Raw genomic sequence first — 25,797 nt, 5'->3', positions numbered from 1 at the left:
GAGAAAGTTTATTTTTTGTGTGCGCGAGCTTGTGAGGTACACTTCACCGTTGAGAAATTCGTTGTTTACGATGTCCGAACAGCAGCGGGATGACGTGGATAACATTCAACGCGAAACACTTGTATTGGTAACCACGGAAAAAAAAATATGCTGTGCAAATATGCAATAGCAAAACAAATTACATGACTGGCAGCCCATGTCTACCAGATAAGAGACAGGGCAGGAATTAGCAGTAATTTGACTTCTGGCTTTTCTAGAAACTAACTTTTTACAGAACGTCTTCCTTCATGAAGTTGTATGGCTAATGTCATTAGTATAATTTTATTTAGTGGACTCGTAATTACCGTGGTTTCACGTGACACAGCCGCAGTAAGTGTAGTCTTCGATAAACACGGCTGTACTAGCTTTGTCATCGCATGCTTTGACGCAATTATCTTGGTCCACCACACAGATAACTAGCTTAACAGCAAAGCGCACGTATTTGGGAGCGAACAGACGACGAACTGAAACAGGAGGGAGGGAAGCCTTCGAGCAACGTGCTAGTAGGTAGAAATTGACTTTTGTGATCATACACGTCACCTTGGTGATGAGCTCTTGCCACGTGGCGTTAAAAACCACTCGGCAGGATCAATTCTCGCAGGACACACATTAATTATTCAGAGCTTTATTTACTGCAGTTATTAAGCTCTTAAAATACACTAGAACAGCTCCTAATTATCTTCAAAGAATATTATTAGTAACAATTTCTGGCACTCTTTTTGCATGTGTCCGCTTCTGCACGCATTCTAACTACAAATGAATAAACGAAGATGGGGCTGGTTCTAAGGCAGCATCCAACTTTGTCGACCACATTTAAGGGGCACCATGTACAGTAATCAGTGAATGGCACTGCGCGCTGATCAGTAGATATGCCCTTTTAATAAGCATTATCGGATTGTTGAAAAATAGGGGCCGTAGATTAGATCATTGCAAATTCCAATAAATAAAGCCCCATCTATCGTACATAGCACCGTCTGATACTTATTTGGTCTTTGCCAATCTATTGCTCACAGTTATCTGTAAATAATATTTTCAGTCAATCAATTGGAATACTTTCTGTGAGAGAACATATATTACTCACTTGTTCTCTCAATTAGGCTAATATATTCAGCAAGATTGACAGCGATCTCATCATGGAAGCCGTACAAATTCAGGAAGTGTATGTATATCTCAAATAGCTCATTTTGAGGAAGGCTTCTCGTTGTTATCCACCACTGTTCATCACTTTCGCTGTAAGCCATCTGCAAAAAAACAGTTTATAATATTTACTTTGACAGCTTCCTGGTGCCTTCACAGTTCACAGCGTGAAGGAAGTCTTAGTCACATGGTTACTGCATCCATCTGCGCACAGCTTCTTCAATTGAGCTTGCTCCGCCAAAATGGCCACACAGAGTAAATTCGATGCAATAGCCACTAATGCATCCTTGCGAAAACAATCTAAAGACTTGGTTGTAATACTCAGAAGAGAAATCTTGGTCCAGCACCAGCGTACATGGTTCACATTTTGAAGCAGTTAACATATATATACACTGCTTTGCAGACAATCAATACCTGTTTTGCCTGCCAAGTTCCGCAGAAGCCAGGTCATAACTTTCTGCTTTGTGTTTTGTTGAACTTTTCAGGTGTCGTTAACACGGTGCTTCACCCATGACAGTGCCTAGTATTTAGATCGCAAGTAATAATCACGATTTCCTGCCAATTCAGAGACATAACGTTGTTCCTTTTTTCTCAAAGACAATAAGGTGCACTTTCTCTAAGAAATGTAGAAATGCATGACTTGATATTCGGTTGCTATATACCATAAGTCTATAACTAAAGCAGAAGATAAAAAAAAATGTTCTTATTACAACAATGGGCATATACCATAAGTGTATAACTAAAGCATAAGATAAAAAAATGTTCTTATTACAACACTGGGCATATAATGTCAATTCAGAATATTCATTGTACAAATAAACACAATTACCAGCGTGGTTTCTGTTCGATTTTTTATGGTTTCATTACTTCCTAAAGGCGAATACAGATCAGGATTATTGGCCGCGAAACCACTGCTTATTTTCTCTGACACAATCAGGGGAATGTTTAAGCGAAAACAAACTAAATTAGTGTTTCATATGTATATGAATAGAAGTAATGTTAATAAAGTAGAGAACAAGTTTCAGCTTCATTGGAAACTGGCAACAAATTTTACCTTGCTTGAAATAATTTGGGCTCCGACTGCAGCAAGTTGCGGGATTTTGTCGTGGGTGCCGGCTGTAGGCTAGAAATTCTACTTGTGACGTAGCTTAATGAAAACTCTGCACATTCCCCAGCAAAACAATGTCGACAAATTATAAAAAAACTTACTATAAAGCGTGGCCTAAATGACATCCTTGCGCCAGTGCGTAACATGACCGCCCCTAATAATACATGAAAGGATGTGAAGAGAGAGATATACTCGAAACTAGAACAGGAACAGCTTGTAGATGTCACATTGTACTCATAACCCCAAGTGTCTTGACGATGAGAATAATGAAACTCAGAAGCTAGGTCATCGTTTTCTTTAAGTCGGTTGTAACATATACGGTCATAATCTCATCAAACTCTCGTTATAATGCTGACAAGCGCATGGCGGTTATGCATGCTGTGGGTTCCATAACAGACCTCTATTTCACGCCTTAAAACGGCATGTGTTAGTTCAGCGCTGCGGAGAAAGCAGAGGAAGCACACACGGGTGCAGATAAGTCCACTGTAAAAGGTAACACCGCTTATTGTGACCACACTCCCCGCAGCGCCACTGTGCCTTCTTGGCGGCGCATCGCAGCGTAGGGACGCATGCGCACACGGACACGTGAGATAAGCTTTATGTCGTCTGCTGCATCACTGTAGCGCGCTCTTCTGAAGTAGCGAAGCACTGATCTTGCTTGTCTGTAGTAGAGCAAAAGCGACGTGTTTGTGTGCACCTGCGCCGCTTACATTCGATACGCGACTATGCTGACTGCACTAGCACTCGGCAGAGAGCTGCCCGGTGGAGCTGTGTTTACCTTGAAAGTCGACACCACTGTAGAACCAAATGCGCACCGTGGTTCCACGACGTATGGAATCTCGGCTGCGGTGGCTGCAGTTTTGATGGAGGCGAAATTGCTGTAGGCCCGTGTGCCAGATTCAGGTGCACTTTAAGAAACACCGGGTGGTCGAAGTTTCCGGAGCCCTCAACAACGGCGTCTCTCATAATCATGTGATGGTTTTGGGACGTTCAATCTCACATATCACTTAATATATCAAGCCAGGTAGCATAGCCATTTTGTGTACACCATGACCATAGAAATCAAGTCATCCCGTTAATGACAGGGAGATCATGATTTCTATGTTACCACATGTCACTTACATTATTTATACAGAAATGTCTCGTTATAGCAACACTGGCATAGTGTACATATTAATTAATATGACCTCAAGCCGAACGAGGGAATTTTTTTTTAGTTTCAATTCTCGCTTTCGTTAACGAGATTTCTCGACCAACACACTTGATGGCACATGTGTGGACGTTCTCAAATAGCCATTTTCATTCTTATCTGGCACACTTTTATTAGGCGTCCTCCCTGTGTGATCTCAGTTTTTATCAATGATCACAGTTCTCAGTAATATTAGTAAAAATATAATTAACAATTATGAGGCAATAGAGACACCGTGAAGGAGGTTGCTAAAAACTTTAACCACCTGGTGGTATTTATGTGAACTGACATCACGAAGTAAACGGTCGTCAAGTTCCTAGTCTTCAAAACCAACACAGGTTTCCCGAACTGGCACAACCGTTCATGGTCACTCTTTTTGCAAAAATGCTTTCGTTTGTATCCTGAGCTTTCACATATTTTAGGTGTTTTTTGTATTGTCATTAATTAATTCGTACCATGATTATTAACAACTGACTTGTGCGATTAGCCACACCTAATTTCTGTGGAGCGCAACGTACAGCAAATATTTGCGTGGAGCGATAACTTTGAGACAAATATAATGATACTTTATGTTACAACCTGTATTTAAATGTTCCTTCTTGTCGCAGTTCAAAAAGGCTATAAAGTTACCCATTTGATCAGAAATGGCTTACCGTACCAGACAAGAAATGTGCATGTGCGGTGCATGTCACCGTTTTTTTTCTGCCAGAAGTACACGTCATCCGCACCCATAATAAACACTGTGACCACCACAACCAATGCAAGCAACTGACAACACATTGCTCTTAGAATAAATGTATCGATTACTTACATAAATCTGCCGTTTCTTTCTGGCAAAAACTTCATCGTATAGTTTTATAGCAATGATCACGTGTACACCAAAGTCAAGGGAACACCGCACTATCATGTCCTTTGGATCGATGGTGTTCAGTGCTGTCCAATCTCTCAGGTCCAGATGTACAGAAGCCAACCAGTTCAGAAGGTCATCCCTCTGCGTGAAAAATACATTCACAAATAGATATAATAAATGATATCTTATACTCCATACTTGTCACGCGTCTTGCTATTCTGTCACGCATTACTCGAAAAGAGGAAATAAAAAAAACATTGTCGCTTCTCTTGTGCATAGTGCTCTTATCTTAAGTGCATAGACTTGGGAAAATATTTGTAAGAACAGGTTTGTGCCAGCAAATTTTGATCAGGCAATGCATGCACAATGCAGGAATTGGCGAAGCAAATGAATTGACCATGACCTCCGTACTAAGGGTGAACCAGCGAAACCTGAAAAGTGCGGCTCCGGTGTATAGCAGTGGTCTGAATCCGATGCTGCATTGAAGCTTTACACAACAATTCGTTACTGTTAGTGCCCTTAACGAGATTTATTGATTAATTTCTGTGGTTTAACGTCCCAAAACCACTATATGATTATGAGAGATGCCGTAGTGGAGGGCTCCGGAAATTTAGACCACCTGGGGTTCTTTAACGTGCACCCAAATATTAGTACACGTGCCTACAACATTTCCGCCTCCATTGGAAATGCATCCGCCACAGCCGGGATTTGATCCCGCGACCTGCGCGTCAGCAGCCGAGTACCTTAGCCACTAGACAACCGTGGCAGGGCCCTTAATGGGGTTAGACACACGTTGAGTTTGTGTTTATTTCACACGTCGCACGTTGTGCCTCACATGATAGCGTTCGTGTAATAATTGGCTAAATGCATTAATCGCAGTGGTTGTTCTCCAAACCACAGACGTGGCCGCCGAAGGCAAAGTGCCGCTGGAGAAATTACCACCGAAAGCCATCGTTCGCCGGGCGAACGCGCAATTATCGCGTTGGCGCTGTTTAGCCCGCACAGCCACTTGTTCGGCGTGGCGTTGTTGCAAACTTTTGACACGGCGAGCTAACAAGGTGCCATTGCTTGCAGGATCCACCCGCCACCGGCGCTTGCATATCCGTTTAGAATTTAGCGGGGCTTGGAAAGCAGCAGAATAATTGGTTCGCTGCTGCGATCGGCACTCGGCCTCCCGGGCCTGTTTTTGTTTCCGGACTGCGGCATCGGCCGGTGATTGCGAACTCGGTCATCTTTAGACTGTTGGCGCTCTGCTAGAGTCGTCCCTCGCTTGCACATGTCGAACTCTTCAGAAGAAACTGATGTGTGCGTGCAAGGCGCCATGGCTGCGACGGGATGAAAAACGACACCCATAACGCAGCCAATGAAGCACATGCTTGGGTACGACGCTGAAAACGATATAACCCATAACACAGCTCATGAAGACCAGTCGCGAGACCAATGCCGTATAGTTAGTTTTTATTTTCTCCTAGTCACATAAAAAAGAACACAGTGAGCTCAGTGTGGGCTGCCTTATGTTATGACGATCATGATAATGAGGCCATTTCCTTTGTAACGGGCGGGCACACTTTGGCACCCAAGCCGATAGTAAAAAAATACAAAGAAAATAAGAAAATAAAATACAGACTGGGCGGGTTGCCGAGTTAAGAACCCTCCTGAAGTTCCCGGAAAGTTATTTTCCTCAATTGTTTTAGGCGAGTTTTGCTGCGCCTCACTGCGGCGTAGTCCACCACATCACCTGTGTCCACAAAACCCCGTGCGGCAGCGAGATCTGTGTTCGAACTGGATGGGCTCAGTTGCGGGCACTCAGTCACGATGTGTGCGATGGTCTCGTCAGCCCCACCACACGCGCGACACACCACACTCACGAGTTCACCGTCGTAGACTTGCTTACGGACGAGAGTACGCAGGGCCCCTGCTCTCGCCTCAAACAACAGCACACTTCCAAGGCCATTGTCGTACAGTGGGACTGGAGCAATGGTGTCCTTGTGCTGGCGGTAGAGGAGGAGACTTGACTTGTTCACTTGTGCCTGCCTCAACTTCTCCTCCTCGGCCTCCTTAATACGTTGGTGAATTTCCTTAGTGTGCCCCGTTGGTTTTCGGCCGCCAATGGCACCTGGAAAAACCCAAAGTTTTTCTCAAGTTGGTACACTCGTCGTACCCACTTGGTGCGCATACATGTCGCCATGAGGTAGTCAAAAATTCGTCGAGACCACCTCTCGCGGGCCATGTACATCAGGTAGCAGTGGAACGTCAGTTTGCTGGCCGCCTCACGCACTTCGAAGCTCGACCAGTCGATGTCGCCCTGGACCACCTCGTTCGACACCATGCCATTACCGCCCAGAGCGATGCGTCCTACTTCCCGCTGTCGCCGCTTCAACCATTCCCAGGTGGCAGCTGACATAAGCACGACTGCGTCCACAAATGTCAGTCCAGGCACGTGGACGAGCTTCCAAAGGTCACGTACCATTAAATACCGGTCGCAGCCCCACAAACAGCGGCACCGGAGGATGTTCTGAGCCCGCAGTCCAGCTTCACGCGTCTTCGCCTCATGTAGGCTGTACATGTCCGTCAATGTTGATAATTTTACACTCAGGTACCTGTATTCGGTGCAGCTGCTGACTTCGGCATCTCCCAGGGTCACAACACTCTTCTTGGTGCACTCCCCCACAAATCTGAGAAGGGCTGTCTTCTTAACGCTGAAGCAGAGGGCAGGTGATTTCATTCTGGCAGATGTCCAGCAGTGCCTGCATTTCCTCGGTGCTTTCTGCCATGATCACGATGCCATCTTCGAAGGTTAATCCCGGTAGACGACACCTCTCGTCGATACCGCTGGTCGTGTGGTGGAGCCGAAAACCAAGGCTGGAGCTAAGAAGCTTCCTCTCGAGGCTTGAGACGTAAAAATATACAGTAATGGTAAAAGTGGGCAACCCTGACGCAGGCCTTTCACTACTACAATGGGGTCTGACTCAACATCCCCGAAGTGTGCCACTACAGTGTTGCCTCTGTACATACGTCTCACGGTCGAGATGAGGATCTCTGGAAGGCCCAAGTGGTTCATGCAATCAAGCAATTCTGCCTGCGGGACACTATCGTAAGCTTTCTCTACATCCAGAAAACAGCACAGCAGAGATCGCCCTTCAAGCTTCGCTGTTTCGGCACACTGGGTCAGAGTGAAAATATTATCCTCCAATCTACGACCCGAACGAAACCCATTTTGTAGTTCCGTCAGCAAGTTCTTCGTCTCAGCCCAGCTACTTAGCCATTCCCTTTAGATACCTGAGATTGCGCGTCGCGCCATCTGTTGGAAGCGTGGCGAAGCGACACCTGGCACTGCCATGCTATCAGACGCTTTGCACATCTATCGCAGCGCTTCGTAACCCGAGTCCGGTTGGAAGATGGTTTCGCACTTTTCCCGTTCTACAATTTTGTGCGCTTTCGAGTAAAAGGTCCGGAACCCTACTCGACACTCTGAAAAATCTACAGCATGCGCATAGTAGGTTGTAAAAGCTACTTCATCAGTACGTACTATCACGATGTAATGAAACACGAACTGCGGAAGGCGTTACTTTCGAATCAGTGGAACTTCGGCATCTCTTGGCTGTAACATGAAGACTTAGTACTATAAGCTGGCGTCGACGTAGCGCTAGATTCCCACTCCAACTTGCACTCATGGTCCGCAGGTGTTTACCGTATGCAGCCGCTCTAGCACTCGATACACACGCACGATGCGAAAGTTTCAACCGGATCAAAATTTATAGTCGTACGATGACGCCAGCTTCAGTCATTGATTCGCCTAGCGACAGCCAAGGCATGTTGCAGTTCGACCAATCTGAAATTCACACTTTCCGCGCCCTTCAAATTTAACACGCGCGTGCGCGTTCGTGTGTGCGTGCGTGCGTGAGTGCGTGTGTGTGTGTGTGTGCGTGTGCGTGTGCGTGTGTGCGTGCGTGTGCGTGTGCGTGTGTGCGTGTGTGTGTGTGCGTGTGTGCGTGTGTGTGTGTGTGCGTGTGTGTGCGTTCGTGTGTGTGTGTGCGTTCGTGTGTGCGTGTGCGTGTGCGTGTGCGTGTGTGTGTGTGTGTGTGTGTGTGTGTGTGTGTGTGTGTGTGTGTGTGTGTGTGTGAGATGATGCCACCAACCCCAGAGACGACTGCAAAAACACCAGCCACTGGTGTCCTTCTCGCTAGACCTAATATCTATGAAAAGCATTGTTCAAGGTAAGCCCTTAAGTTTACACCATCCTTTCTTCGTGCTAAGCGTCTATAAAAACTACAATTTCTCAAGGAACGGCCCTACTTTTCACACTTTTAAACACGTACCTGGCTGCGCCCTGATTTTACGAGGGCAACGCAAGCCTGGAACATGCCAGCAGCTTTTTGCCATGAACTCTGACGGGTTTGTGGAACACGGGTGGTGTAAGCAGCTCCAATTATCATACTCTTCATGGACCTATCAATCTGCAAATACAAAGTGAACAAATGGAAGAAACGCATGCGATAGTGTATTTTCGCTTCGTACAGTTTTGAGCTCTCTGTAAAGATTCCCATGGGATAAACTGATGGCGGTATCTGCGGCTACCGCATGCTTCACAAACATTTAGTTGCTTGAGCGTGTAAATCAATGACAGCAATATCTAATAGTGGTAATATTGTTATTCTTGTTAACAGAGCTCTATATTACCGGCTATTAGAGAAGACTAATTCAATCATGGTGCTATTACGGGCTGAATAGATACGATTACGATATAACTAATACACACAATTTAGCATTGTGTTGGTGCCTTTTTTCATAAAGTGAGAGATATGCTAGGGCGGTGTTAAAGTAAGTTGTATAGCAAACAGCCAATCTGCAGCGGTACATGGCACACTATCGCAGTACAGCCTAACATTTTTTTTTTCACTTGTATAGGGCAGCCATCCCTATGGATGGCTGAGTACTAGACGTAATAAAGCATCAGGCCACTCCCATTCACGTGCTTGCAATCAGTGAGATAATGACCCGTATCATTCGCAACAACGTTTAGACAAGAACAAATGACCTATAGAATATAGGTCTTGGATTCTTCTTTCGCTTTGTCACGAGAAGTTCCATGACGACACGTCAATGAGCTCACATAGCAGGTATACTGTATATCATACCACCAAATCAAAGTTTTCATTATCAAGAGGAAGCCGCAAGAAAGCACTGGCACGATTCTCCGTTGCTGTTTGACTACGATACGTGTGGCATGAGAGTTGCCCGAAATTGAACTTCAAAAATGCTCCACATTCCTTCGAGTGGTTCTAGGAATCCACTGTATTATAGGTAGAAAAAAACGTCAAATGAGGATTTCCGTATTTAGGATGCGTTAGCATGACGTGCCATAACTAAAAAACTTCCCATTTACTTTAACTGTGCCGGAATCATATTAAGGCAAACCGATCTGTTCTATTGTACGGATATTATATGGTGGGCAAGGCGAACTCCTGCTATATATTCGGAAGGGCGATGAATCCATGGATGGATGAAAAAAAAAACCTATTATGGTTTTTGATGGCTCTCACTAAACACGTTGTGGGCTACTCCCACGTCGGGGCACAAGCATGAAGTCTCTCTGCTTTGTTGCGGGCCCTTTGTTCTACCATGAACTGCTCTTCGAGTTCGGATGAAGTAACAGCAGCTTCCCGTTATTACGGTGTAATGAATTTGCTACTGCATAACGGCGCAAACCAGCACAGCACATGTTATAAGTTCATGATGAAACAAGCACCAAAAAGCGAAATTATATGAACATGCAAAAGCGGCAGTCATGTGATAAGTTATAACCTAAATGTAGCATAAATACAAAATCAAAGTTACGAATGTACAATATTGCGGGAAGAGAGCCTAAAAAAGTGGTCAAAAAATTTCCAGCGAATATCGCAATTAGAAGATAATCATTTTTGAAAATAGCAGGATAGAAAGTTGGGCTGGTTGCCACAATCACATCCTTGAAGACAGAGCTCCAGAATATGTGGACCATGGAGGAATGAACACTAAAGAGAAGCCCTCAAGACGCATTCCTGAAGCTTCCACCTCACAAACACACGCATCGCATCTTAGCGAAGGGCAGGTAAACAGTTCGCGATTTTTGTCGCGTTGCTTCACAACGTATGCGCGCATTGAGGAAGTCATATTAATTTTGCAGTCTTGCGTTTTTGTCGGGCCCGTGACGCTTTCAATTCACGCATGCTACTTCTTCTATGGGTTCTTTATGGAAGCTGCGCAATGCCCAGCGGGTGTCACTTCTCGTGTGTACAGTCGTCAGCAAGCCTAACCTGAACTCTCCAATGCATTACCGGCACCACTATGACTACTTCAAGCCGCAAAGCGATGAATGCTGCTGCCAATTTAAAACATCGGTATGCTTCAGAAGTATGTCGGCATGCATTGGTAAAGTCCTGGCATCAGAACCCAAAGATACGTGGCGTTAGCGTCAAACTATATTTCAGGAGACGCTGCGGAGCATTTGTGTGAAATGCTCAACTGCTTCTGACTGATTCTTAGTATTTGCATGCAAAGTTCCCAGATCCACGCTCTATCTGTCCTAAGCTTTCACGCACCGAAAACACGACGTGATAGCGTGACACATTGCAGTGTACGGCTCCAAAAATTTTGCCAGTCTGGTGTTCTTTACCGCGCACTGTCCTAATTAGGACAAGCGTATCGCATTTTGCCTCCATCGAAATGTTTCCACTAACACTTGGACCGAACCCAAGTCCTTCAGATCAGCAGCCGATGGCCATAAAAGCTGCTGCACCACGGCTCATGGAATGATGGTTCAGCTCTTGTGGACCAAGCCAATCGTTCTGTCAGGTTCTTTAGAAGATATCCCTGGATTGGCCATGGATCAGCCATCTGTCATAAGTGTGCTATTGAGCTAGATTGTATTCCCTAATTAAACTGCTCAGTGCGAAAATTTATCAACTGAGTTACTAATACTAAAAGACATATATAAATATATATATATATATATATATATATATATATATATATATATATATATATTTATATATATATATATATATATATATATATATATATTGTTGAGACGTTTATTGGCGGACGGTTGTCGACGATGCTTAACAGTGACAGTCAATGCGGGTACCGACTCTCTGCACGAGCTGCTCTTCTTCTTGCTAAAAAGGGCAACCCACTAGAAGGCGCTGGAGAGGACGACCCACTGTTCGAAGGCTTCACCACAACTACCCCGGGTACGAAGAGGGAGCCGCCTGGCGACCTAGCAGCTGGTTACTATGAGCGGGTCGTGGTAGGCTTTGAGGCGCTCCACGTTGACAATGTCGCGCCCTCGACGGCGCATGTCCGAAGATGGTTCGATGGGTTCGATCAAGTAATTTACAGGGGAAGTGCGTTCGACGACACGGTAGGGGCCTTCGTATTTGGGCAATAGTTTTGAAGATAGGCCAGTTGAAGTGGTAGGGATCGAGAGCCAGACGAGCGCTCCAGGGAGGAACATGGGCGCAGGAGTGCTGGTGTCAGCGCGAATGCCTTTTTGCAGCTCTTGATCATGCGCTGTAAAGGTCCTTGCGAGCTCTCGACACTCTTCAGCAAGCTTGGCTGTAGCAGAAATAGGCGCCCACTCTGACGGATCTGGCTTGTACGGAAGTATAGTGTCGATGGTGTGCGACGGGTGCCTTCCATATAATAAAAAGAAAGGTGAAAAGCCAGTAGTGCCCTGAGGGGCGGTGTTATATGCGTAGGTGACGAAGGGTAGAATGGAATCCCAATTTGTGTGATCGGCGGCGACGTACTTGGAGAGCATGTCGCCGAGCGTACGGTTGAAGCGTTCAGTAAGGCCATTCGTCTGCGGGTGGTAAGCAGCAGTTTTGCGGTGAACAACGTTGCACTCTTTGAGAATGGCTTCGACGACTTCAGACAGGCAGACGCGGCCTCGATCACTGAGCAGTTCCTGAGGTGGACCGTGTCGCAGCATGAATCGTTGGAGCAGGAAGGAGGCCACATCGCTCGCTGTAGCCGCGGGGAGAGCGGCAGTTTCGGCGTATCGCGTGAGGTGATCCACAGCAACAATGGCCCAGCGGTTACCGGCCGACGTTAGTGAAAGTGGTCCATACAAATCAATGCCAACGCGTCCAAACGGCCTGGCAGGGCAGGGTAGAGGTTGCAGACCTACCGGCGACAGGTGCGTTGAAGTTTTGCGGCGCTGACATTCTATGCAGGAGCGAGCGAATTTCTGCACATAGCGGTACATGCTGCGCCAAAAGTACCGTTGGCGAATGCGCTGGTAAGTCTTCGATACGCCGGAGTGCGCACATTGCGGATCAGTATGAAAGAATTCGCATATGTCAAAGCGCAGACTGCGGGGTATGACTAGTAGCCACTGGCGGCCGTCACCGCTGTAATTGCGTCGGTGGAGAAGGTCGTCGCGAACGGCGAAATGGTGGGCTTGACGACGCAACGCGCGAGTGGATGGAGTGGATGGATCAGTCAGCAAGTCTATCAGTGAGGCAATCCATTGATCCTTGCGCTGTTCAGTAGCAACGGCATGAATGCTAATGGAAGAAACGGCAAGGTGAGACGCTGAGTCGTGGGCATTGTCGTCAGGCAAGGGAGAGCGCGACAGGGCGTCGGCGTCAGCATGTTGCCTTCCGTTGCGGTACAGCACGCGGATGTCGTAGTCTTGCAGGCGAAGTGCCCACCGGGCGAGACGGCCTGAGGGATCTTTCAATGAGGACAACCAGCATAGTGCGTGATGGTCGGTGACTACATCAAATGGGCGACCATATAAATAAGGTCGGAACTTGGTAAGGGCCCACACGATTGCCAGACATTCTTTCTCAGTGACGGTGTAATTAGTCTCGGCTTTTGTAAGCGTACGGCTTGCATACGCCACGACATATTCCGGGAACCCTGGTTTGCGCTGCGCAAGGACAGCGCCGAGACCGACACCACTGGCGTCCGTGTGTACCTCTGTAGGGGCAGTAGGGTCGTAGTGGCGGAGTATGGGAGGCGACGTCAGTAAACGACGGAGCTTTGTGAATGCGTCGTCACACTGTGATGACCACGAATGGAGAGGCCCGTTACTACCGAGGAGTTTTGTCAGCGGCGATGTGATAGACGCGAAGTTTCGGATGAAGCGCCGAAAGTAGGAACACAGTCCTAAGAAACTGTGCAGTTCCTTGATGGATGTCGGCTTGGGGAACTCGGTCACGGCCCGAAGCTTGGCTGGATCGGGGAGAATTCCGTCCTTGGACACGACGTAGCCGAGTATTGTCAACTGCCGAGCTGCAAATCGGCACTTCTTCAGGTTCAGTTGCAGACTGGCGTCACTCAGACGCGTTAAAACATGCCGCAGGCGTTGAAGGTGCGTTGAGAAGTCCGGAGCGAAAACGACGACGTCATCGAGGTAGCACAGGCACGTGTGCCATTTCAGGCCACGCAGGACGGTATCCATCATGCGCTCAAAGGTGGCAGGCGCATTGCACAGCCCAAACGGCATGACGTTAAATTCGTACAAGCCGTCGGGAGTGACGAAAGCGGTCTTCGGTCGAGCGTCCTCAGCCATAGGTACTTGCCAGTACCCTGAGCGCAAATCTAGAGATGAAAAAAATTCGGCTCCTTGCAGGCTGTCAATCGCGTCATCCACACGCGGTAGTGGGTACACGTCCTTACGAGTGATCTTGTTGAGACGTCGGTAGTCCACACAGAACCGCACAGAACCGTCCTTCTTCGCGACGAGAACGACAGGAGATGCCCAGGGGCTGTTAGAGGGTCGAATAACATCGCGGCGTAGTATGTCGTCCACTTGCTCGTTGATTACACGGCGTTCTGTGGGAGATACGCGATATGGACGTTGCCGTAGTGGTGGTTGTGCGCCTGTGTCAATGCGATGCGTAACAGTGGATGTGCGGCCGAGAGAAGGTTGAGAGACATCGAAAGAAGAGCGGAATTCTTCCAACAGGGCCAGAAGCTGGGAGCGCTGGACCGGCGTAAGGTTGTCAGCAATGGAAGGACCAAATACATCAGCGGATGATGAAACAGATGTAGAAACAGCACTAAGCGTATTGGAACTTCGGCAGTGCTTGTCATCAGGTTGATCCATGACTTGTGCGTCTTCGATGGGTTCCACGCTGCCGAGACATTCCCCTCGCACCAACGTAACACTGTACGGGGATGAGTTCAGAACAAAAATAGTGGTGCTGCCGCGAGTTACTTGCACGGTCGCGAAAGGAACCAGCAAACCTTTTCTGGTGAAAACACGATGAAATGGTGAGAGGAGTGCAGCGGTGTCTGAAAGACTTGCACAGTACGCCGACACCGCCGTGGACGAGTTTGCAGGCACTTGCGTGTCGTCCCTGACGAGTAATTTGCTTGCAGTAGATGGACTGTCGGCCGGCGTCAAAGAAGAGAATGGTGTTAGCTCTATTTCTGCTGGTGCGCAATGAATGACGGCGTCATGGCGGGAGAGAAAATCCCATCCTAGGATGACGTCGTGAGAGCATGAAGGAATTATGATGAATTCAACGGCATACATCACGTCCTGAATCATGAGGCGGGCTGTACACATCGCTGTAGGGTGAATGCTTTGGGCGCTGGCTGTACGGAGGGAGAGCCCGGAAAGTGGCGTGGTCACTTTGCGCAGTAATCGGCTAAGCTTTGCGTCCATCACGGATACGGCGGCTCCAGTATCTACAAGGGCAGATGCACGAACACCATCCACAAGCACGTCTATCACGTTCGATGGTCTTTCCTGAGGGCTTCCGCAGTTCGACAGCGTCGCAGCCCTTGCCTCGTGGACTGCGACGACTAGTTTTCCTGGTCACCCTCTAGTGGACGTGGCCGCATCGGCGACAGTGAGCGACGTCGCGGAGAATGTGAGCGGCGGGTAGATGGAGCGGGGCGGGACGACGGTGACGTAGGTGGCGGTTGGTCATAAAAGCGGCTCGATTGGCTGGGAAAATTGGAGGCGACTTGCGGTCGCTGCATACGATTGCAGTAGCGTGCTACGTGCCCGACGCAACCACAAGCAAAGCAGATGGGGCGATTGTCCGCAGTGCGCCATCGGTTCGCGGGTCCCATCCATGTCGAAGAACGCGATGGGCGAGCCGGCTGCTGATATAACTGCATAGTGGGCGGCACACGGGGCACGTGGATGACGTCGGTATATGTAGGCGGCACAGTTTCTCCGAAGGCCTGGGGTCTGGCGATGGTTTCGGTGTAACCAAGAGGGCCAGTCACAGGAATCGGTGGGGGTGGCCTGGCGACAACTTGGGCGTAACTGAGTGGTGTAGATACTGGAGGGGGCTGGTGATATTCTGGAACGACCTCCGCGATTTCCTGCTGAATGGCTCGGCGGAGGGGAGGCAGAAGTGTGCTTGACGACTGTTCAGCACGTTGCGGGGAAGCAAAGGCCAGTAAAGAGACCTGGCGGGCAACTTCTTCACGCACGAATGACTTGATTTCAGCAAGCAAGGCGGTGTGGTCCGGAAGTGTTGACAAGGCCGAGAGATCAGCGTCACGTGAGGGTGGTCGACGGGTCATCGAGCGCTGCCGTCGCAGCTCCTCGTAACTTTGGCAAAGTGTAATGATCTCTGCCACAGTGCGAGGGTTCTTGGCCAGGAGCATGGTGAAGGCATCGTCGGCGATGCCTTTTAGAACATGGGTAATTCTGTCGGCCTCTGACATGCTCGCGTCCACTTTCTTGCACAAGTCAAGAATGTCCTCTATGTAGCTTGTGAAGGACTCACCGGTCTGCTGTGCTCGTTCACGTAACCGCTGTTCGGCTTGGAGCTTATGAACGGCAGGACGGCCGAACACGTCGACGACGGCGGTTTTAAAAGCGGACCAAGTGGGGAAATCGGATGCGTGGTTGTTGTACCACATGCCGGCCACACCCGCGAGGTAGAAAACCAGGTTGCCGAGTTTTCCTGCCTCGTCCCAATGATTGGGGACGCTGACGCGTTCGTACATAGCAAGCCAGTCCTCGACGTCGGTGCCATCCGCGCCGGTGAAGACAGGAGGGTCCCGGATGCGGGGAACACCGGAACATGGCGTCGGCGCAGGAGGAAGCGTTTGCTGTGCGGCGTCTTGGTGCATGGTAGAAGGCACGGTGCGGGATCGTAGCTCCAGGGGCATCAAATGCTAACCGAAGGTGTTAGAAGGGCCCAGCACTCTCCACCAAATTGTTGAGACGTTTATTGGCGGACGGTTGTCGACGATGCTTGACAGTGACAGTCAATGCGGGTACCGACTCTCTGCACGAGCTGCTCTTCTTCTTGCTAAAAAGGGCAACCCACTAGAAGGCGCTGGAGAGGACGACCCACTGTTCGAAGGCTTCACCACAATATATATATGAGATCTAACAGACAGTAATGCCAAGGAATGTACAGGGGAAGTTATTAGAACCAATGGAATGTAAAATAAGAAGAAAGAAAAGTGGATGAAAAAATCACCTGAATATTATTGTGTTAAAACACGGAAAAACGAGCCTTTCGGTATACACCTCTTTCCCTTATTTCATTAAACGAGGGTCTCGTACTGGCAGACTTGGTGTCATTAGGTTGTATACGAGGGACCATTATTCAGCTGCCCGCTCATATTAAGTTCACGTGCTACGTGACGCCAAACATGTGCATAAAAGAGTGTTTTCACACTCGTCGCTTGGCTTATAGATGGCGCTGACTGTCACTCCTACTTCTAAATTCACATATAAACCCAAAAAAGTGGATGGAGCGAAGGCCGCTGGGGTAGCTCAGTGGTTAGAGCATCGAAAGCATTATTCAAAGGTCCTAGGTTCGATTCCTGCCCATGGCTGGTTATTTTTTCATCCACTTTTCTTTCTTCTTATTTTACATTTCATTGGTTCTAATAACTTCCCCTGTACATTCCTTGGCATTACTGTCTGTTAGATCTCATTATTATTGTGTTAAAACACGGAAAAACGAGCCCTTAGGTATACACCTCTTTTCCTTAATATATATATATATATATATATATGCCCGCTTTCCACTTTTCTTTCTCCACATTTACATAACGATTTGGTCTAATAACTTCCCCTATAATTTCATAGGGATTATTGCCTATTAGACCTCCAATATATATATACATATATATATATATAAATATATAATATATATATATATATATATATGAATATATATATATATATATATATATATATATATATATATATATATATATATATATATGTATATATATATATATATATATATGTGTGTGTGTGTGTGTGTGTGTGTGTGTGTCTGTGTGTGTGTGTGTGTTTGCCTCATGGTGATAACAATTTCAGACGGGCAGGTGTCTTGTAAGAATCTTGTAAGAACTTTGCCAGGAAGTCTTAATTTTTGAGCTGTCATTCTTCTGAATGGGGGTTCCAGCTACTCTTTGAAAAGGCAAGGGTTCTGGCGCCCCAGCCTAACGAAGGCAATAGAATTGTATGTGATACGGCGACGATCGCTTGAAGCTGCTGATTGAGCGGGCCATCGATAGTCATACTAGAAAAAGAATTGGCGTAGTTGATTTCTTTGGCACGTAATATTTAAGAGTTATCACTTGTTTTCTTGCAGCCTCTTAGTTTTGTTAGGGTTTAGCTCTCGGATAAGCATGTAATATATTCTTCCTCCGTAGCCATTTATATATTGCCATAGGAAATTACCATGGCTCCGCGCGACGCGGACGTCGGGAAACAAGAGAAACGCTAACGGCACGACTACGAGCGACGAAGCCAGCCGCAATGCACGAGCCGGCCCTGCATACGCACGGTGCTCAACCGAACGGCCAACGCGCGTGAAGAAGAAGAGAGCAAGGGTGCTCGAGGCAGAGGCTCACGAGGACTACCGACCTTCGGATCTTCTTGACTGCTGTGCGTCGTTCACTTTGAGCGCAAGTTCGCCCTTAATAAACCGTCTAAATAGAACATCCTTGTTGTAAGGCTGGCACATTCATTACAATATGACATCTTAGTAATAATAAATTACTTCAACTCCTGCACTGGTTCTCGTTATTAATGTGAACGTTGGCTAGCTATTTTTGCGCTGTAGAGAATAAAAGTTACTTTCATGCCGTAAAGTGTCCCAATTGTTAAAAAGGTAAAATAGAAGCACGCTGTTTTTTTTTCAATTAGAAGGTGACTGCTTCACAATAAAAGAAATCAGCAATCTCACCAAGAAAAGGACCCAAGTAAGAGAAAACACCACTTAACAAACGTGCCATTTAAGTCACCTGCTATAGCATCTTCACTAATCTTTACTTAGCAGCGAATACATTCCGCTCCAAGAGTACCTTCCTAGCACATGAGGTCTTGGAAAACCTTTGGAAGTTATGAATTAGTGTGGATGAAAGTTGAAATAATTTACACGAAATGCTTGCGGTACACTCGAAATTTGTTTTTCAAATCAGGCCCTCAAATTCAGAAGAACGATGCTGACATTTTTTAAACTCTATAATCGAAGTTCTTTTGCGAAACTTGATGCCGATAATTTGCTTGTAGATCAAAAAGTAATTCATATGTTTATGGTTTACTGTTCTTTTATCCTGCTTCTTTTGTTAAGTCGTGTTATCATTGAAATAGACCATAGAAGTGATAGCTGCGTATAGCGTATAGCGCAAAGATACCGAATCGAGGAGTACCTCAGAAAAGGTGTCGGGTCCCGGCCACTTGAACGAGCTACACACATAGCTGTAGAAATCTTCACAAGGGTCGGCAGTTGGGTTCAGCTTCTGACGCAGCCACTGGGCCAGGTAGTGGCATTGTTCGGTCATACAGACGGTGGTGTTGGCTCCAGGTGATGGTGAAACAGTCTCCGGAATAGGTGTCGTCGTCACCTTCGCTACAGTCGTAGGCATTACTACTGTCGTCTTGGTAACCAGAACACGTGGCGTAGTCTCCCGAACAGTCGTCATAGAAATCGGGACACTCGACGTGGTCACACTAACAGGCGTTGTAGAGACCCGAAGACGTGTGTTAGTCATAGGAACCGGTGATGTGGTCACCTGAGTAGGGATCGTAGTCAGACGAATAGCCGTCGTAGTCAGCTGGTTAGGTGTCGTCTTCACCATAATAGGCATCGTAGTTTTTCGAATAGTCGTTGTAGTAAGTGGGACACTCCTCGTGGTCACTCGCACAGGCATCGTGGTCACCCAAACAGGTGTCGTAGGGACTCGAACAGGCATCGTGGTCACCTGAGTAGGAGCCGTAGTCTCCCGAACAGTCGCCATAGAGACTGGAACACTTTTTGTTGTCACCAGGAGTGGCGTCGTAGAAACCGGAGCACGCGTCGTGGTCAGTTGAACAGGCGTGGTGGTCACGTGATCAGACGTTGTGGTAGCTCGAACAGTTGTATAAACGAGAGCACTCATCGTAATATTGATTGTGGCAGGCATTGACCCTTTAATCACTGGTACGACGATACCATCACCCGATGATCCAAGTGAGCCGGGGGTGCGAGATTCTGATCCTGGCTCGCCCTGTGTAATAAGCAATAGAAATGAATTTCTTCCAGCTGGCATAAAACTGTGATCAGCAGGCGTTATAGGCAGTGACTTTTTTTATACTAAATAATTCTTAAACGTGAGTGCTTGACTGCAGGCCCCTGTCGTAATCCGGCGTACTGGGGGCGGCTATGACAGACAACTACGGCAGACAAGCGTACGCCGTAAGGAGCTTCACCTCTAAATATTACACGTGAGTGGAAAGAAAAGTTACACCATCTCCCGCTGAAAGGAATTATGTACATATGCAGAGCAGCGGGCGCTAACGCTTACGCTGAGGTTAGTGTTTACGCTAGCCCTTATCGCTGCTGTTTGCTTTTAGTTAACGCGCAAGCTGTGCATTTTCATATATCGTCAGTGTTAGAGCTATCGCCCGCTGCTTCGCACCTACACACAGATGGTTCTCTTTAGAAGAAGTTGTAATTACTATTTTGAGCGTCCTCCATCATTTGTCGAAAGAAGAGAAAGCGATTTAGAGATGAATTGGATAATTCATTGCAAATAATAGACCACGTGCTTCGCTATATTATATGATACGCGTATTCTCGGGAGCCTGTATTCATCGATCGCCTCGTTTTGTGACCATGCTCCAAAGGTAATGCAGGGTCCCTTTAAAAAGTACGTCGTTATCTTCGGCCCCTATTATCCCTATCTCCATGGAAGGCCGTGAACTCCCCTATTGGCGCCAGACGAATGAAGGAAAGTTTCTTTCAATGGTTTTGGTGACATTTTTCGACGTTAACACATCTTCCTAAACTACACGTGTATGTTTCGGGGTTGGAGTTTAGTATTTTTATTTCAGTACAACTCGCGCCACCATTTAATTGTCAGGGGTCGACAAAGGAATTTATTGATATCCCTAGCAGCTACTATTAGGTCTGAAAACTGTAGCATTTTGAGCCTTTGCTAAATGCTGATCCACCTTTTGAGGTTTGCTAAACCCGATGTAGCCAGAACAATGAAAGCAAATACTATGAGCTTCAACCACGTGTCATGCTTGACTATAAAACTCGCAAATATTTGGCTCACTAAGTAAAAAAACGATGCGCCTCACAATTTCGTTAAGACTTAGCAAGCCTGTCTATATAGGTATCGTATGGTATGACATACTTTATTGGAGTCCTCAAGACCTGCCCTTAAGCTAACGCACTTCGGCATCGGGGGCTTGAGCGTCAGCCTAACCACCGTATTTCTGGTCTTCTGGACGACCTGTGCGGGAGGGAAACCTCGCTGTGACTGGCTCATCACCACCAGCCCTAACAGCCTGTGAGAGGCACTGGACACTGCCGTAACACATGTTCATAAACTATTTATAATTGACACTCTAAATATATCCAACTGCAATCAATGACGGTCCACACTACTCCGCATGAAGAAGGCCAAATTGCTTTAGCTAAATCACGCATTCCCACGAACTCTCAACTACGCTTTTGTATACTGTCGGGCCGACTGGCCCATAACTGCAGCACGCACGGTGGAAGGAGGTCTCCCTTTATGACCAGGTCGATCCTTCAGCATCTGAAGCGAAAAAGGGGACTCGGGCAGTTGTGCAGTCACATACGCGTTTTCACGTGTTTAAGGTTTCGCTCATTCCCTTCACTAGACGTTCTCGCTAGATCAGCAGGTGATATTCAGTCCGGGATGTTGGCGGAGCTCACATACCCGCAACCGCTCCTCCCGAATCTACTCTCGAGCCGTCCTGTGCGTGGCATGGTCGGTGTAACCCAATGGCCTTACCAACGGCCCTACCAAGGACCCCTGACCCATCCAGCCACCACAATTTCTCCGCTCCGTCCGCCTTCACGTCACGGACCAATTAACGTGAGACACGCACACCGGGCACCTCGACCCAAGGTCAGTCCGTAGCAGCCGCCACCCACTCTAGTGCAGGAGGCGCAAACAGGAACAGTGTGGAGGTCGGGGTCTGTATAGACGTCAGTGCCTAAGCAGACCAGGACCCAGCCGCCCGGGAAATGACCGGGCCCGGCAATGGTGAGCACATACCAATCACCGGCCCACATTCTACCGCCCCCCGGGGTCCTCTCACTTTACGCAGGTCCTGGAAAGCCTACTGCGGCCCCTGCGTGGACAACGGCTCGTATTCAAGAGCAGCCAGGCGCGTCGCAGAGGCGTCGACGCCAGGTGTATATATCTTCAAATTATCCAGCCACCGGTAACCAGAACAACAGGAAACTTTCGGCAAAGCAGCATATGCCCAAAGAGATAAAATAAAGCCACGTTTCTTCCCACCCGGACAACTACCAGAGAACCAAGCTACCACCGCTCGTTCAAAGTGCTCCCCGGCTGATAACAGCCACGATTTACTATAGAATACGCTGAGGGATTTTCCGGCTCTCGTCACCCACGCTGATAAAGCCGTATTGGTGATGGTTTTCATTAAAGTAGTAAACGTCCTGGCACTTTTAGATACTGGCTCAACTGTTTTTGTTTGCAGGGATCGCCTCACGAAAATTGCGAGATTAGAGCCCTAGCATATAGAAGGGTAAACACTAATCTGCGCGTTGCTTCTGCTCATGCCGTCTCTGCTGCACTCGAAGCTTGTTTAGTGGTTACATTCGATGGGCGGAAATTTCGTCAACGTCGTCTACTCTTACCCGGACTTTCCTGCCCATGATTTTGGGACGAAATTTTACAGCCAAAATGCGTATCGTGCCTGATATCCGTACGGGCACCTACAGCTATAGCATCACTGAAAAACAGCTGACGTTTGTGCCTACTTCACCTGAACACTCGTCTGATCTCCTTGCAACAACTGTGCATTCGTTCTTTGAGACCACAGACGACTTCTTAGTGTTATCGAATCCTTCAAAGCGCCATCATAGCTAAAATTTAAAATTGAAAGAGCCCTATAGCGCTTTGCGCCAATGTTCACTAATGTTCCCGGCAACGTCAATGTATTGGAACACAGGATCGACACAGGTGACGTATGCCCTATCCGTTTCAATCCCCGTCTCTTAAGTGTACCCAAGCGTGAACTTCTGGACGCTGCTTTTAAAGAAACGCTCGACGCTGGGAGCTGTAAGAGCATCCAACAATGCATGGGCGTTACGATATGTTTCAGCTCCAAAGAAGGACGGCTTTACGTGATTGTGTGTGTTATGTACCACCAGTAAACACCGTCACGGTTCGAGACTCGTACCCCTTTTTATCAATCGGCTCTGTTATGTACTCCGATGGGGCCGCCAAATTCTTCACTACCCTTGACGGTAGCAAAGGATTTTTGCAAATCCTGTTAACTGAATCTGATGCTGAGAAAATGGTATTTACTTGCCAAAGAAGACTGTTCGAGTTTACGAGGTAACCTTTCGGATTGTGCAATCCACCCGTGACATTTCAGCGCGTCATAGACATTGTGCTCATAGGCGCCCAATTCAACTATGCAGTGGCCTACATCGAAAACGTGGTAGTCGCTTCGGAAACCTTCGACGAGCACCTGATTCACATAGCCACCGTATTGCAACGAATGCAGGAAGCAGGTACTACTATCAACTCCAAGAAAGTTCAGTTGGTCTCAAAGAAAATCAACCTTGTAGGTTTTATTGTCCAGCAAGTCACAATACGACCAGATGAACAGAAACTCCAGGCATTACTGAATTATCCACCACCAACGGGCGTCAAGAGCCTGCAACGGTTTTTCGGGTATAACAGGCTTCTACCACCCCCTCATTACTCACTGCGCTGATCTCGCAAGGCCGCTTCACGAGATCTTGCACAAGGGTGTACATTGGTCTAGGACTAACGTGCAGTAGGCAGCATTCCAGGCTTTGTTGGAGGCTATCGCCGATACATAACGGCTGTGGCTCCCTGATCTAAACTTACCCTTCTTTGTGCAGACCGAAGCTATATAATATGGCCTTGGAGTAGTTTTGCTCCAGGAACATCAAGAGATGCTTTATCCACTAGCATTAGCGAGCCACATGCTCTCGGGCGCATGAGGAACTTCACCATAACAGAGAAATAGTGCCATGAAATCGTATTCACGATGAAGAAATTTGACATGTACCTGGACGGAGCTTCATTAACGATTCAAACCGATCACGAGGCACTGTCATGGCTGTCGAAGCTGAAAAATCCATCCAGTCATCTGGCCCGGTGGGCTTTTTCACTTCAGAAATATAATTACAAAGCGGAGTACAAGAAAGGCTTTGGCAACAAAGCGGCTGACGCGCTTTTCCGAGCGCCACTGCCTGCAGATGGCGAACCAGCCACCAACGCCCTGATTGTGACAATGCCTGCAGATGCATGAGGAACACTGGACTCATGGCAGAAGTTTTTTTGACGCTCACAGAAGCGACGACCAGTGCAATCAAATATGCAGGGGCCTGGCCGTCACTAGTGCCAACGGGAAAACATGGTCCACAAACACCTATCGCAGCTACTTGCAAGCCGAGGACGGCCTGTATCTGCGTTATGTACCTTCACTTGATATGCATGAGGGCGAGCCCCTAATATGCATTTTCGTTCCTCGGACTCTACACAGACTTTTCTTGGCGTACTTTCATGACACAGGCTTCGCTGGTCACATTGATGGCAGGAGAACTTTTCAAAAGTTGTGTCGTGTCACCACATGGCTGCACATGAGAAAGGACGTGACCTCACACGTTCACACTTGACCTACCTGCCAGAACGCAACACCGACAAGACCGAGGCAAACTACCAGGCCTCAGGCAATTTGTGGAAAGCGAATACCCATTGGATATCGTTGCCTGTGATGCAATGAGCCCATGTCCCAGATCAGCAAAGGGGTGCCGATACTTGTCAGTAGTCTCTGACTCTTTTTCGAAATGGGTAGAATGGTACACGTTACGCTGGCTGGATTAAAAAATAATTTGATAATGCCTGCTGCGGACGTTCACTCTCTTCGGTTTTCCAAAGCAGCTAACAACAAACTTCACATATTTCACAGGCAGAATATTTGTGGACACTCACAAAGTTCATGGTGTGCACCATGAAAGAACGACACCTTACCACCCTCAGGCATACGTTACTGAGCACGTCAAAGAAACCCAAAACAATCTTGGTGGCTTTCACTGACCGGCACAGGAACTGGGTTGCCCGCGTACAGGAAATGGCATTCGCCACGCGAACAACAGTGAATCTTTCAAGTGGATTCAATCCGACAGCTATATTATTAGGTCGCGAGCTTAAATTCCCCATCGAACAAGTGCTCACCTATGACTTCGAACCACCACGCTGCAAATACACAACATTCGAACAGAATCACCACGATGCGAGGGTCCCTATACGTGATTGCAAAGCGAATTTCTAGGTTAGCATACCTTCTCAAAAACAAACGAGTTTGTCGGGTAACAGGCCCTGTAAACGTGTGTGACCTCAAAGTTTATGACGAGCACCCACTAGAGACGTTAACACATTCCCCCACTATCGTCGACGATGCTGTCCTGCTTATGTATTGCTTGTCAATCAGAATGTGGTGCTTTTTTGTTGTCCTCCTGTAGTAATCTTGCGCGTTGCAAAACACCCGCAGCATGTTCAGTGCCTGCTGGCCAGCGACAAAGCACAAAGCGGACACCCGTCATGGAACACCGCCACAGGCTGCTGTGAACACCAACCGCACAGTGTGCAACGTGCACAGTGTGCACGTTGCACACTGTGCAACCTGCGGGACAAAAACAGGCCACGAAAAAGTTATGTGATGTGTGACCTGCGCGCCAGCTCCATTCGGTGCAACTCATGACAAAGGCATGCGGCAAGTGGAGATGTGTTGTAGTGCCTGACAAACTGCGTAGACAGTGACATGCCACTAATAGTGAATTGTGGTGCCCGAGGAACTGCGCACCCTAAAACGAGACTGCTTCGTAGTTCACTTTTATTGTGCACTCTAAGCCAAAACGGAGCAACAGGGGTATAGGGGTTGCTCCTTTCAGGGAGCAATTGCATTGCCACTCCCATTACTGTCCTAAAAGGAGTAACTGCAGAGGGAGGAAC

At 47.6% G+C, this 25,797-nt stretch overlaps 1 protein-coding gene across 17 annotated transcripts in view; it reads right to left on the bottom strand.

The window, feature by feature from the left end:
- LOC119171733 (neprilysin-2) overlaps nucleotides 1-25,797 on the bottom strand; it is a 126,908-nt gene that overhangs the window by 69,497 nt on the left and 31,614 nt on the right. For 14 of the 17 annotated variants that reach the window (XR_012894352.1, XM_075890170.1, XM_075890169.1 and 11 more), the window contains 4 exons: nucleotides 18,967-19,803; nucleotides 8,643-8,780; nucleotides 4,285-4,464; nucleotides 1,121-1,280 (listed from right to left, as the gene is read on the bottom strand). Coding sequence is in view for 16 of the 17 variants with exons in the window: in XM_075890170.1 (XP_075746285.1) it covers nucleotides 1,121-1,280; nucleotides 4,285-4,464; nucleotides 8,643-8,780; nucleotides 18,967-19,803 (1,315 nt within the window). In the remaining variant the exon portion in view is untranslated. The remainder of the gene's footprint in view (nucleotides 1-1,120; nucleotides 1,281-4,284; nucleotides 4,465-8,642; nucleotides 8,781-18,966; nucleotides 19,804-25,797) is intronic. The other 3 variants (XM_075890184.1, XM_075890172.1, XM_075890185.1) reach the window with 3 other exon arrangements.

The sequence above is a fragment of the Rhipicephalus microplus genome, chromosome 3, assembly GCF_043290135.1.
Source record: "Rhipicephalus microplus isolate Deutch F79 chromosome 3, USDA_Rmic, whole genome shotgun sequence".
Taxonomy (NCBI): Eukaryota; Metazoa; Arthropoda; class Arachnida; order Ixodida; family Ixodidae; genus Rhipicephalus; species Rhipicephalus microplus.
The sequence above is the reverse complement of the archived record's forward strand: the minus strand, read 5'-3'. Positions and strand labels throughout refer to the sequence as shown.